Source organism: Gallus gallus, chromosome 6 (assembly GCF_016699485.2).
Source record: "Gallus gallus isolate bGalGal1 chromosome 6, bGalGal1.mat.broiler.GRCg7b, whole genome shotgun sequence".
NCBI classification, from domain to species: Eukaryota; Metazoa; Chordata; class Aves; order Galliformes; family Phasianidae; genus Gallus; species Gallus gallus.
Genome location: NC_052537.1, coordinates 15917240 through 15931214, shown reverse-complemented (window position 1 = coordinate 15931214; position 13975 = coordinate 15917240). Strand labels below are relative to the sequence as shown.

The 13975-nt window shown below is 38.0% G+C and overlaps 1 protein-coding gene across 7 annotated transcripts in view; it reads left to right on the top strand.

The window, feature by feature from the left end:
• ADK (adenosine kinase) overlaps window positions 1–13975 on the top strand; it is a 279755-nt gene that overhangs the window by 221025 nt on the left and 44755 nt on the right. For all 7 annotated transcript variants that reach the window (XR_005860619.2, XR_005860620.2, XM_025151570.3 and 4 more), the window contains exons 8-9: window positions 8107–8142; window positions 13783–13897. Coding sequence is in view for 5 of the 7 variants with exons in the window: in XM_025151570.3 (XP_025007338.1) it covers window positions 8107–8142; window positions 13783–13897 (151 nt within the window). In the remaining 2 variants the exon portion in view is untranslated. The remainder of the gene's footprint in view (window positions 1–8106; window positions 8143–13782; window positions 13898–13975) is intronic.

Below are 13975 nucleotides of genomic sequence, written 5' to 3'. Positions count from 1 at the left end.
TAGAGCTCATGTTCTTCTTTTGGAACCACAGTGACCTACCTATGGTCAGATTGCAGTGTTGCTGTTCCATGCAATGACCATGCCATGAGAGAGAGGCTAGTGCAGACTGGGAACGAGGATTTTCTTTTCAGTAGCTAACACTGGAAATACAAGAGAAAACTTGAATATCTGGATCTTGAATACGGGTAAATGCATCATCAGCTTAGTGTGAAATAGCACAACAGACTCAAATAAGAAGCTATAAGACAACTGGGTTAAACTTAATTGGAAGGGTAAAATGCATACTGTTCATATCTGTTTAAAAGTTAGTGTTATTGCTGAAGATTGCAGTGAGCAGTTGGTTTTTTTTTCTTGCTAAGGTTAACAAGCGATGTAAGTCTAGCACATGAAGTGAGTTATGTGATGATTCTTCATAGAGTTTCCAATGCCATGTTCTTAGTTATAATTGTAAATGTCTGTGCATGATATCATGCAAAACAAAGTACAGAAAACAGCTAAATTCTGCTGCTAAAAATGTGTTAACCTTATAGCTAGAATAGACACGTCCTGTTGTATCCCAGCACTTTTAGCACAGTATCTGATTATTCTCTTCAACTGAAATTGCTAGATGAGAATATCTTGTCAGTGATTTCAGGCTACTCTGAGTGGTTGCAATCATAGAAGGCCTTGTTGGAAATGATGCAATCTTTTATTTCTGTTTGTCATCCTTCAGCCAGAAGATTAGTACAAAGAGCTTATAATGTGCAGTATTAAAGGCTTCAAAAGATCCCACATATCTTTTATTTTTTATATGTGTATAAAACTCTTATCCTCTAGCTATTAAATTCATTTTATTGTTTGTTTTCATTTTTATTATGTTCTATTCCTTTGGTGATGATTAAAGAAGGAGTCTCTCTGTTCTGATCATGATGCATTTTATTTTCAAGATAGCGATAGGCACATTTGTATAAAGAGATGGTGTAAGGAAGTTCGCTAATTTGATGCTTATTATCTGTGAGGAGAGAGAAATGTACAGTCAGAACCAGTTCAGTTCTTTAGGTAAGGATGTAGGGTAGAGATATAAGTAATAGCTTTTTATCCGTCATAAAATTTCAAAATGGCTCAGAGGCATATCACTACTGCAGCTGTGGCAGACCTTGTTATGGCATTACGCTCCGACTCAGGATGATTTTTTCCATAGAAAATTCTAGCAGGAACTATAGTTCTGGTAATAACATAAGTAGGAGAATAAATAACTTGAATATTAACAAATTGTATGTAATACAGATGCTCCAGCGTGAACCCAAGCAGGAGAAGAAATGCATTTCCTTTCTTCATTCTTTTCACACTATGCTTTTTCAGACAAAACCCTCTGGTAGAATGCCAGAACCCCCTCTGAACATTGCAACTTTAATCCCATATGGCATTCCTACTTGTTCTGATTCTTCGTTTCACTATTATTAATTTGTATTTTCACTTAAAGCATGAAGGTAGTATAGTTATATTTGCCAGTATCTCATATTATTTGAGCAAACTGAAAAAATATTTTAGGATATATTTTAGCAAGGAATCCTTGCTATCCTTTGTGGGAAAAAAGCAATTTTCAGATCTGGGACTACTCATGGTGGAAGTAAAGAAAGGAAAAAAACACTTGGTGTTCCTTTACAATAATCTGCCCATGCAACTGATGCCAGCTGTGCTTTCTTTGGTAATACCGGGTGTGGGATAGATACTTGTTCAGATACTGCTGATTCTCAGTGCTGGTTCTCAGGCTGTCTGCAGGGTCTGTCCTTTCTGTGACCAGCTTTTATCGATCTTCTCTGAAATGTGAACAGGTGTACCCTACTGACCAAATCAAGAATTAGTGCTTATCAAAGGAAAATAATACTGAAGCATTATATTCCTGTAACACATCCCCAAGTATAGCTCAGACTTTATCAGCAGTAGCAAAATTTCGTCAGATATGCATTTGTTTCAGAAAGTATGCTGGGTGGTTCTTTCGACTTCTATTTCTCAAACTCTCATATGACCCATTTCGAAGCAAGCATTTCTGGGGGATGGGGAAGAACAACAAAATCGCATTCATCTCTTGGCCTTTATAAATGGCCATCTTTTAATAAAGCCATATGAGCTTGCACTGCTTTTATACAGTGAAATGTAGTGATAGCTGACTTTAAAATCGGATTACAATGACACGCAAGGCTGGATAGGACAATCTAAGAACTTTGAGTAACTATTGATAGCTATTTAGCACTGAATTGTAGAGGGATGTGTGTAACTTCTCACAAGCTGCAGTAAGTGTACTGCTGGCATGAAAGGTTAAAGATCTAGCTGGAACTATATTCTATAGATTTTCTATCAATTCGTTTTCAAATAACATAATGATAGTAGCCATTTGTTGAAGTCATGTTTTCAGTTGATCATCAAGTAGTCTAACAGTGTCTGCCTCTGATTCCTTAGGTATGGCATGACTATTGTTTGACATCACCTTTGACATCACCTTTATTCCATGGAATCATAGAATCATTTGAGTTGGAAGGGACCTTTGAAGGTCACCTAGTCCAACTCCCCTGCAATGAACAGGGATACCTACAGCTAGATCAGGTTGCTCAGTGCTCCACCCAGCATGATCTTGAATGTCTCAAGAAGTGGCTCAAGTTTGGCTTTCTGTTGCATACTCAGAAGAGTGGTGTCACGATGTCAGTGAGTGGAGGAATGCAAAACATGGCATGGCACTGCTCACTAGCCCATGTCCTTAAAAACTAGCCTAGCTCCCCCACTTTGGTGAGTATTCTGTGAAAGAAATACCAAAAGCAGGGGCTTATGGTGATCTTGACAGTAGTATTCTTCATGACTGTATGGCTGATAAATGACCAACCTCACATAATAAGAGAGAGCTTTTAACAAAAGAAGATGAATTTTAAGGGCTTGTATTCAGAATTACTGGACAAAGCATACTGCTGAGACCAGAGATTGTCAGTACCTATAGAGTTCGTAAAACAGTATAGCTCTGAGAGCAGTTTTATAAGAAAGTTCTTTGTTAGGAGCAGGGATGACAATGTAAAAGTGACAAAGTAACAGGGTAATAGGTAGGACAAATGTGTTTGCCTAAAGAAAGCTGAATTAGAAGTACAAGTGTTTGCAATTTTATTATAATGAAACAGAAGACTTTCATGTTTGTGGTGTGGTGAGAAAAATAACGTTTGTTATTTCTTTTTTCAATTGTTGTTTTAGAAAGCTTTATGTTAAGAAACCATGTGTAAAAACATCTATTTCAGAAACACAAATCTTTAGCACCTGTCTCTATTATTTGAGTTGATCTTGTGCAGAATTAGGTTGTAGATATCGGTGTACATCACTATATCCTCATTTGCTTATTTTACTTTGTTGTCAGCCGTTTCATTTAGATAACGGGGTCTGAATGTTAGAGAAGATTTGTGCAACTGCTAACTCTTTGTTTTAGCAAACATGACAGGCTGTAGAAAAGCCAGAGAGAATACAAAGAACAAGAAGTTATACCAGGATTAGAGATGAACTCATCAGTGATTTGATAGTACTAAGTGGCTATACCATTGCCTTTGATGTGTTAAAGGAAACAGTGCAAATGGAAGGAAACTAACTGCTCATACTTTTCAAAAGGCAGTTGTGCAACAGCAATACCCTGAAGCTGAAGCAAGAAATGTTTAAGATAGATTTTTAGAAGATATCAGCAGAAAAAAGAAGCGTAGTGGTAGAGGTACTATTCACATTGTAATCAAACGTGGCTGACACCAGTAGGAGTGGTTCCAGCAAATGCAAACAGCCCACGGATGGTCCAGATAGTCATTTGCTGGGTTTTGTTTGCTGCTATTTGCTTGTTTCTTGTTCTTGTTTTTGTTTGTTTTTCTTGATGCCTCTAATTTAGTGCAGGCATCTTCCTCTGCAGTTATTCTTGTTGTATAAGTGTGTGGTGGCTAAGATTTTGTTGATTTATGGGATGGGGTAAAGGCACTGAGTCACAGATTTGTTGTGCAGAGAAAGGGGATTGTATTCCTGGAAATGTGAGCAGGGCTTGTTTTTGGGGGGCTTATTTCGGGTAAATCAGGAAGTTTATGGTTGTTGGAATGGGAACTCCATCCTAACCTGTTTTTGTGTTTCTTTTCTTTCATTTCCTTTTTTTTTTTTTTTTTAGCTGGGGACATTATCTGGGAGGGTAGGAGAATAGTGAGGAGGGGAGGCTGTCAAGGAAAGTTAAAGAGAGAATTAGAGGGAGCTGAACAGGGCAGTGCTGTAACACGTGGGTTATAGGTTATTCTGTGAGGTACCTCCTCTACCAAGAAGGATGGAGGCAAGCGGTTAGCTCCGGCATCTCCTGCATTTGTGTTCTTGTGTAATTACGGGAAGTGCATTCAGTGTGCAAAGGTATCATTGCTGTCCTGCTGTTTTATCATTTCTTTATGAGATAATGTTGATTTCAGCAATGAAATGCAAATTTAGTTTACAGTGCTCCTTTCCTCTGGATAAAGGTTAAAATGCGTACTGTAGATAATACTGTTGGTGATGCTTTGAAACAGTCTTTTGTCATCTAATTTCAGAAATATACTGAATTTAAATGCTGTTCATGGCAATTTAACCCAATATGCATGTTGTTAGAGTTTTGGCTATAATTTGGCCAACTTATCATTAAATATTAGTACCTACAAAAAATTAATACATAGTGAGCCTTCTGTGTGTTATGGCAAAATGAACATGCAATTACTGACGTGGAGCCAACTTAACTCTATAATCCCAAAACTCTTCTTAAACAGTGGTTAATTCCTGAGGGTGAGGAGGCTAATGGGTTCTGTGTTAACAGGGTATATTTTGTTTTACTTGTGAACAGGTGCTTCTATTGCTGATGATAAAAGAGCCCCAAATTCTAACGAGCCCTGTTACAATTGACTGGTGTGTATGTTATAGATGGCTCCGTTTACTAAATGCTGGAGCTCCAACAGCAACAAAATATGTGCAAAAAGGGAATAGTTTTCAGCTATCAAAAGAGTCAAATCTAACAGCAAGACCAGTACTGGCGGAAGCTGTCTTTTTTATTGTTATCTCTTTATCTTGCTTTCCTGTGTAAACTGCTCATTATTGTGCAAAGAGAGGGTGTGTGTTGACTTTGGTGACATTGTGTTACTCCATTAAATGACACTGTATGCTGTTTTCTTCAATGTGACTGTATGTTTTGGGATTATTTTTTTCTAAAATGGCAGGAGCCAAATAATGTTTCATAACTGTTAACAAATCCCATTTCTGCTTTAGGTGGTACAGCAACAATTGTGCTCTCGTGGTTGATAAAAAGACTATATAAAAAGGAGCGTGAGCGTTTAAAATATATTTAGTATTTAAGAGAAGAAAGGTGGGGGAGAGGGTGTTATGAAGTGAGATGCACTATAGACACAAATGGAAAATAGATCTGAAAATGCTGACTTGGAGTAATGAATGAATAACACCTAAAGTTTATCAGAAGCAAAAGAACTCCTGACGTGAAATGAAGCCTCCTAAGAAAATTCTGTTCTGTTGCTGTTTTGCTTTGCTGTTGTCGCATGTCATGCATGAATGGAAATGCTGCATTCTCCGGGGAGCAGTAAAGCTTCTGTGTAGGTTGTTTATTTCCTTAATCCCTCCTTCTCCGTGATTTCCAATGTCAGATATAAAATGGAAAGCCTGTAAATACAGTGATTATCATACTGATTATCACCTGCATCAGGGAACGCCCTGGCTGGCCGCCGTAACCCCAGCAGTCTCCACATGTTACAGCCATTTCGATTTTAACCTGACTACTCTATTAGGAACGTGAGGCTCAGTATGAGGTGCCCTAAGGCTGCACAGATGGGGTCCGCTTGTTTCCTGTTCTCACTGTTATTGTGAATAGATACTAAAAGCTCCTCATTGCTTTTATCTGGTTAATTTACTTTGAACTGGCCCTGCATTCAGGGCCTGCCGAACATTTCTCACCATTTTGCAAACACCAAACCGTAGCCTCTAAAGATGTGCTTTGAGCTTTTCTCTCCTTTTTTCTAGAAGGGCCTTAATTCTCAGGGCCTGTAATTCTGGGAGACACTGATTCTCAGGGAGCTGCAGGCTCCTTACTGGAGGAAGCTGCTCAGGAGGTGTTGTGAGGTTTGGTTGACAGGAGAGAAGAAAACTAAGATTGCTGTTGTTCTTTGGCACATACAGACCCCTTACATTAGGGGTCAACCTGTGATTGTGTGCTGGCCACCATTGCTCGTGTGGCTGGGCAACGGACCAGGCTAAAAGACGAAGCTCCAGCAGGAAAATCCTAACATGCTTTCTGCCAAATGTGCAATCCGTTTGTACTTTCTTGTGGAAGAGCCAGGTCTTTCAAACCACATCTGCTATGCATGGGTGCCCCAGAACAGAAAATTAAGATGAATTCTCTCAAAGTCTCTCACATAAGGAAGTACTACTTAACTGGAATAGCTTTTATTTCACAGATGTAAGAATGTACTGGTGTCCAGTTTCCTGCCCAAACAATAGTTTAACACAGATGTTAATGTCCCGCTGCCTTGGGGCATTAAAGAAATCCCTTAGGACAGATCAGTGCAACTTCCAATTTCACTCACATGACCAAAAACCTGAGGTTACAGAAGTTATTTGGCTGCAGTACGTAATCATTAGTTTATTTTCTTATTCTCTGTCCCCCTTATCGCTCTCTTATTCCTGTGGTTTTTTGTTTTTTGTTTTTTGTTTTGGTTTTTTTTTTTTTTTTTTGTGGGATTTCTTTCTGTGTCCAAGTCCCATTTGAGGCTTTCTTGATTGTGCTGTGGTTCATTGTACGTGCATCACTGTATAGTGGAAGCTCGCAGGCTCCTTTTTTCATATGAGCATAGGCTTTGTTAATCACATGCTGCTTTAGGAAAACACTGCGTGATATCTTTGAACCCTACACTCCTTCTTGACAGCCAGGCTAGCAAATGTCATTGACTGTGTGATGTACAAGAAGGAATTCAATTGTAAGTAAATTGTCAAAGTGGCTAACCTTGCCCGCACCCAATTGTCAGGACCATGATTCAGTTTTTCTGTCAACATCAGCTAAGGCTAACCCGGTCAGCCTTATGTTTCTGCAGTGAAGCAGCCTGAGGAGTTGTGCTTTTCAGCTGATCGCATTTTATTAACCTCAAGTTGCTGTTGTTATAATCAATTGTACCCACTTTGGATTCTTAGATTGCCCCCAAATTGGCAAATCATATAGATCTACGAGTATGTATTTTCTGCAGTATTAAAGCTGACATAGGGACGCTGGCCTTAAATGGTGCGGTACAGTAGTTATTTTTGTTTAGTTGGATCAGCTCTCTATTCAAACTCAAGTCTTATCCTTCTATTAATATCACTTGGCAAAGATAATCTGGAAGATTGCAAGTTAAAATGTAAAGACTTTGAGCGTTGTCAACAGTATTTGCAATGCTGAGGTAGAAAGTGAATAAGGGAAAAACACTGCTGTTGTCTCCTGTCTCCTTGCTTTTGTTTCAAAAGAGATTTTAATTGCTCCAATTAATATAAATAAGAAATGAGGACATTCTGATACCCTAATGTTTCCTCTGTTCTTTGAGGAAAAGAACATAGTTAAATTGCCTAAAGCAGTGATTAAGACATCAGAGTGCTTTAAAATGCTCATCTGATTCCACCACAAGGGTTTGAACACATTTAATGCTCCTATTTTTTTTTATGCACTGTAGATGACAAATGATTTTTTTTAAGTGGCTTAAAAACCCGTATCCCATGAAGTGCATCAATGGAGATAACGCTGTCATTTCAATTCAGAATATGTCTGAAGGATATTTGCCTGGATTTGAAATTGTGATTTCCTACTTAAAGTCCTGTGTCCAGAAGTAACTTTCCTCGCCTGGAAAATACCATATATTGTGCCTTCTTTATTTGAACTTGAGCAGCGTGCTGACATTGTGCTGCTGTTGGGCTGCGGGAAGGAGGGGGAAGCTTTGGGTGCTACTATCAGAATTGAACAACTGTATGTGGGGATATTGAGATAATCGTGTAAAAGGAAAACTGGCTGAATGAGTTTCAAAATGTGTTATTTCTTCATTATCTAGCACTTTATAATTAACTGTTCTTTTTTTATTATTTCAGGAAGCTGCCACTTTTGCTAGAGAGCAAGGCTTTGAGGTGAGTTAACCCACAATTGCACACTAAACAGATCCTAAAGGCTTTTTTCGTGCTGATAATGAAGTTCTTTTGGACAATGATTGATGTGCTATTATACTCTCCAAGCCTCGCAGCGGTTGCCATGGAAACTTGGCAGTCGTCATGGTTTCTTTGTTCTGCCAGCTCAGTGTTATGACGCACTCTGCTAGGTCTGCACCCAACATCGCCTACAGATGTTATTTATTGAATTTTGAAAAGCCTCTTGGGAAGCCGAGAGGTTGGGCACGGTTTCAAGCTGCCTCTGCAGATATGGGACCTGTCAGTTTGTTCAGTTAAAAAGCTACCTCATTAGCTGCATTACACTCCACAAGGATTCACTGCTAAAGCAGTGGTGAGGCAAGACTAAATAGAGAAATATAACACCGCTTAAAGAACTTAAACCCTGCCATATGCGGATTATCATTATGCAAATGAATTGTAGAAAGGTTGTATATAAAATTGGTAGGTACTGATTAATGTAAACCGCGCTGCTTTTCGAAGGGGTGGTGTGGAATTTCTGTTTCAAAACAGATTCGAGTTGGTGCTTCCCATCTGTGCTCTAAAAATGCTCGATTCCCTACTTTCTAGAAGTAAACGCTGTTGATTTTACAGCGATTCTCAGAGCTTTTGATTTCATTTTTCCGAGGTATTTATTTGAGTCCCTGAGCCTTTTCGTTGCCCCTCCCATTGGATACACTCAGATAACTCAATCTGGAGAGCTATCAGCTATTGGTCTCTAATGCTGAATTCAAATAGGCAGGTTTTAAATACTATAATTAATGTGACAACAGTTGTACTAATTTCACAGATAGTAAGCGATCTCACTGAAATCTGAATTGTAGAACCGAATGCACATAAATCCTGTTACATGTTTTTTCACTGGAATAAGACCCACCTTAATTGATTTGTTTGCAATGGAGAAGAATAGATAGGAGTTTGACTGCTCAACACCCATTCTGCATAAATAATAGAAGCCGCGCGATTCAAACTGCGGCACTTTAAGAACGTGCCACTTGGTGTGTGGATGGCTGCGTGGAAAGAAAGAGGGAAAGACTGGCAGCTTTTGTTCTGCAATTTAGATCTCTTTAGAGCCGTGCAGCGGCAGGTACATCAATGCCATCAGTGTTTTAGATATTAAAGCTGTGGGCTGGCCCATTTCATTTTATGTTTCCTAAATTCATGCGGCTGCTTTGTGAAATCCAGACATTTTATCACTGTCAATTTTCATTTGTATAATCTGTATTGTTAGCATAAAAATACACTTTCAATTTATTCTATCAAATGAATGAATTTCTCAGATGCCTCCAAATATATTATGAAGCATAACAAATTATTGGTACCCTCTGGTAGCTAGACAATAAAAAGGAAAGGAAGTAGTGTATTAAGTCTACCCATTCTATACTTTTATTGCCCCCTTGAGCTACAGACTTTGAATATGCCTGGTTTAAATTCAGTTCTAGTGACAAACTGCTGTTGCTGGTGTCTGCTAACTACCATCATATTAACCTTTCCATTAGTGCTTGCTTAGAGATTCTAGCACAGCTCCTTCTGAACATCCTAAATCTGCCACATTTGATTACAGCGTATCAGTAAAGTGCACAATGATTATGATCTTATCTCTTATTACCCCCTTGCTTGGCAACAACTCTCACGTCAAGTTTCCTGACAAAGATTTGATAAATGTCCACTGTGTTGTTTTCCCATTGTGCTGTGGAGGCAAAAAAAAAAAAGAAAAGAAAATCACCTTGCTATGAAAGTATCTTAGGAAAAACTTAAATGGCTTCAGTTAATTTCCTTGGTTAAAAGAAAAAATTCCAGCAGGTCTCAAAGTCTTGTAAAATGGATTCTGTAATTTATATAGAGAAAGTAAAATAAAGAATTGGAGTGAACAGAGCAAAGATCAAGAGGATATTTACCATAAAAGTAATGAGAAGTTGCTGTTACATGAATCTGAATTACAGATGGAAATTATTTTATTTTATTTAAAAACATAATTAAAAATCAATTCCTCAGAAATCTTTGTCGTTGAAGAACAGTTGTGCCTTTTTTTTTCCTTAATACTATCTCCATTTCTGTCTTGCAGTTAATTCCACAGTTTATGTGACTAAGTGCATCTTATAAATGTGGATTAAGTAAAATGAAATGAAAGGAGCAGATGTATCTAAGCTGCCATGGAAATAATTTTTCCTGTTAAAGATGATGTTTTTCCACAAATTATGTATCGGTTGGGGAACCAAATTGAAGACTTTTGATACCCTGGGACAAATTTCAGTCTTAAAAACAGTGAGATCCACTGCACAGGTCCACAGTTTTCAGTGGATTTATGCTTGTTCAGCTCATGGCTGTGATGGTCCCAGCTTTTTTTTGACTGTTCAGAGACAAGGATCAGACCTGCCCAACCATCAGAATCTGACTCGTGTGTATTTTAAGATACACACAAGTATCCTGTGAATTTGTGGCACCTTAGAGAGGCATCAAGTCTACAAACCTACTGTCCGGCCGTGTCTGTAGATGCAGGTTGTATTGAGTCAATACAAAGTAAATATTATTCATTTGACAGTATTGACTCTTTGACAGTATTATGTATACGCTGAGCAGAAATAGAAGATGACAGCATTTCATACCATTTGCCTGACAGCAAATTGAGGGACGCAGTACTGCTGCAGTCCTAAGTTGTAAATATTCACCTGCTCTAAAATGTCACAGTTGTACATTCAAAATATAACACAGTGATAAGGCAAAGATGTATACTGGAAAAGTTAAAGTCTTCCCCTTGAAGTCCCAGCTCTTTCACTATATAAGCTATTTTATTCTCTTCCTTTGAAAAATTTCAGTATGGAAAGTGATTTTGGCTAAAAGCCTCAAGGTAATTCTCTTAGAAGATGGTATTTAGTTACTTTAGAAGTCTGTGTAAGCAGATACAAGTCTCCAAACCAGCCTGTTTCGAAATTCTTACCTTTTAAAATAATTCTTTCCACTAGATACCTTTCTTCTACTGTTATATGCCTATTATGTATTTAATTCTTCCTAAAAGCACATATGCATTTTACTTTCTTTTACAGTCTACTCTATTTCACCCTCTACCATCATTCGTCACTAGTATTTCTCCTTAGAGCCCTCTTTCCCTCATATAAATTCATCCTTGTTCTTCCTTAAACCGAAGGAATCATCTCTTGATCTTGTCATTTACTCCCATTATAGCTTCCTTACTTTCCTCTTAAAATTTAAAGTACATGTAAATACATTGCACAAACGTCTTCAAACTCTTTGATTTCTTTGCCTGCTTTGCTCCAATGTAAACATGCTCAATAAGGTCATTAGGAGCTGCTTCCTCCTTAGCAAAAACTAAGCTCCTCTCTCCTGTTTTTCTTGGTATCCAAGATTGCAGTTTTATTTCATGGACTTCTTAATTGTCAAGACCTCAAGTAGGTCAGAATGTAGGTGAGCCTTCAGAAGCCTACAAATTACCAAGTTGAAGGGCTGTAATTCTCCACTCATGCCCTATCCAACAGCTTGTGCCATCAGCTGATACCCTCTACTCACAAATCTCCTCTTAAAAAGACATTTGAAAAGAACAGCCGTTGCAATTATTTTCTCTGGCATTTTTAAGGGGCTTTTTGCTTTCTGAGAATTAGAGGTAAGGTGGCTTTTGTTTGCTCTCCATCTGCTGAGGGGTTCAAGGTTCCTCGGTCTTCTCCAGCAGTAGGAGCTGCCTTTTGAAAGCTCATGATAAGAGTCTAAGAAGGAGGAAGAATGAAATAACACAAATGCGTTAATGTAGTAACTGTACGTGGAGATCAGAAGTATGAGAGAATTCAAAAAAGACTTAAAGAGAGCAGTAAGTAAGGACAAATTATTATAGCATTTGACAATTGTGTATTAATCAATATGGGCTTACTGACTACCAGAGAGAAGAGAAATTAAAGAGAGGCTAGAACTATTGCAAAAGAGCTGGATAATTCTCACTTAAAGGGATATTGGTAAGTGCATAGCCCAAGCTTGTTCTCTGGCCGTGGTAAAGGTGAAGTGCTGTCAGTGGTGTGATCAACAAGATTGCTAAAAAGCAGCAAGTAACTGGGTGGTGTGTAGATTATAGTTCTTACACTGCTTAACTGAGCTACTGATGAAAAACAAGTGCACTTGTGAAAATCAGCAGCCACAGTCAAAACTGCACATGCGGTACCTGGTTTTAAAAACAACACTATATGCTGATTTTGGAGGAATAAAATCAATTTATTTATACAAATTAATTGTAACTCTGGTAAATGACTTGATACCGCTCTGGACAGCTTTATAAATGAACTCTATTAATTATGTAATTGTGTTAAAATGAGTTGAGTTTCATAATGAACAGATCACTAAAAAATGCTGAAAATATAGTTAGGCTTTCATATTATATTCAACGCTAGGCCCTCACCAAGTCTACTGTGTTTCACTGTGGTTGCATGTACATAAGTGCACACACTGTGCGGTGTTATTTAACACACATAGGAATGAAATGCAGCTCAATAGGTAACACAGAGAATTATCTGTCTTACTTTCATCCTGTTAAATATATATATATGTATGTATGTATATGTGATGGCAAGAAATAGGTTTATATATACCAAATTTAATCTGTAGAACTTGCTGGCTTGAGATAAATTTGAGAACAAAATCTTCCTTAGAGCATTATAAATGGATTTAATGCTTCTACTGATAACAGGAATACGTAGATTAGATTGAAAACTAAATAAATTAGAAGTTGCAATGGTTGTGTTTCAAACCGTACGGCAACTGAACTATGAGAATAGGAAGGATGATGTTCTAGTGACAAGCTGTGCTGTTGTTGGGTTTCTTGCATCAAGTAAAACGTTTCAAACTTGTTGCTGCCAAAGGCTTTGGATGGATCTCTGGTTTGGTTCATTATGCTAAGTTCTTAGTTCCTAGCTAGATGTGCTGCGGTGTACAAAGTCCCTTTAAAGCAAAGATTCTTGAATTTTATGCAGCTTTTCTGCACCTCAGAAAATTATGGGATGTTCTCTGCCCCACTGAGTGGCTCCCACCTTTTCGTTCCCTGCATCTCAGTGATGCAGAGAGCTAATGAGCACACCGCATGTCCACCTGGGCTCCACACCTTCGAAGGTGCTGCAGGATGCGGTGGGTTTACATGTTGGGATCAATTGCTGTAAGGGAATTCAAGAAACAGTGTTTGTTATCCTTCTGAAATCAGAGGTAGATTGAATGAAAATTGGGCTCAGAGTTATTCTGAAGTATTCTCTTGCAAATTTTATTTTTAATTTTATGGTAGGTAAGGTTAGAATCCAGTCAGCAGCAAAGAAAACCCAAACCCACTAATTGCTCATTAGGAAATGCTCTATAATTCCTTTGTTAGCTTTACAGTTTTGCAGCAATTGGAATAGCTGAACTATCATTATCAAGATTAAAAACAATGGTCTCATAGTACTACATAAACCCTTAGGAGAATGAAGTATTCTTCCATTTAGAAATCTTCCTCTACTGACAATGAAGTCTATTTTATACCAGCCATAAGAAAATAAATATTTTGATCTGCTAATGAAGTTCCAATCTTTCACTGCTCTAATATGCTGGTTACAAGATTTTCTTTCTCTCTATTAATAGACTGAAGACATTAAAGAGATAGCCCGTAAGACACAAGCCCTGCCAAAGGTGAACACTAAAAGGCAACGAATTGTTATCTTTACCCAGGGGAAAGAAGACACTGTAATGGCTACAGGTATATTTTTCATATCTTTGTTGTCTCTTAGTAAATATTCTAGTTAAGCAACAACGAATTCTGGTTTTAACTATTATA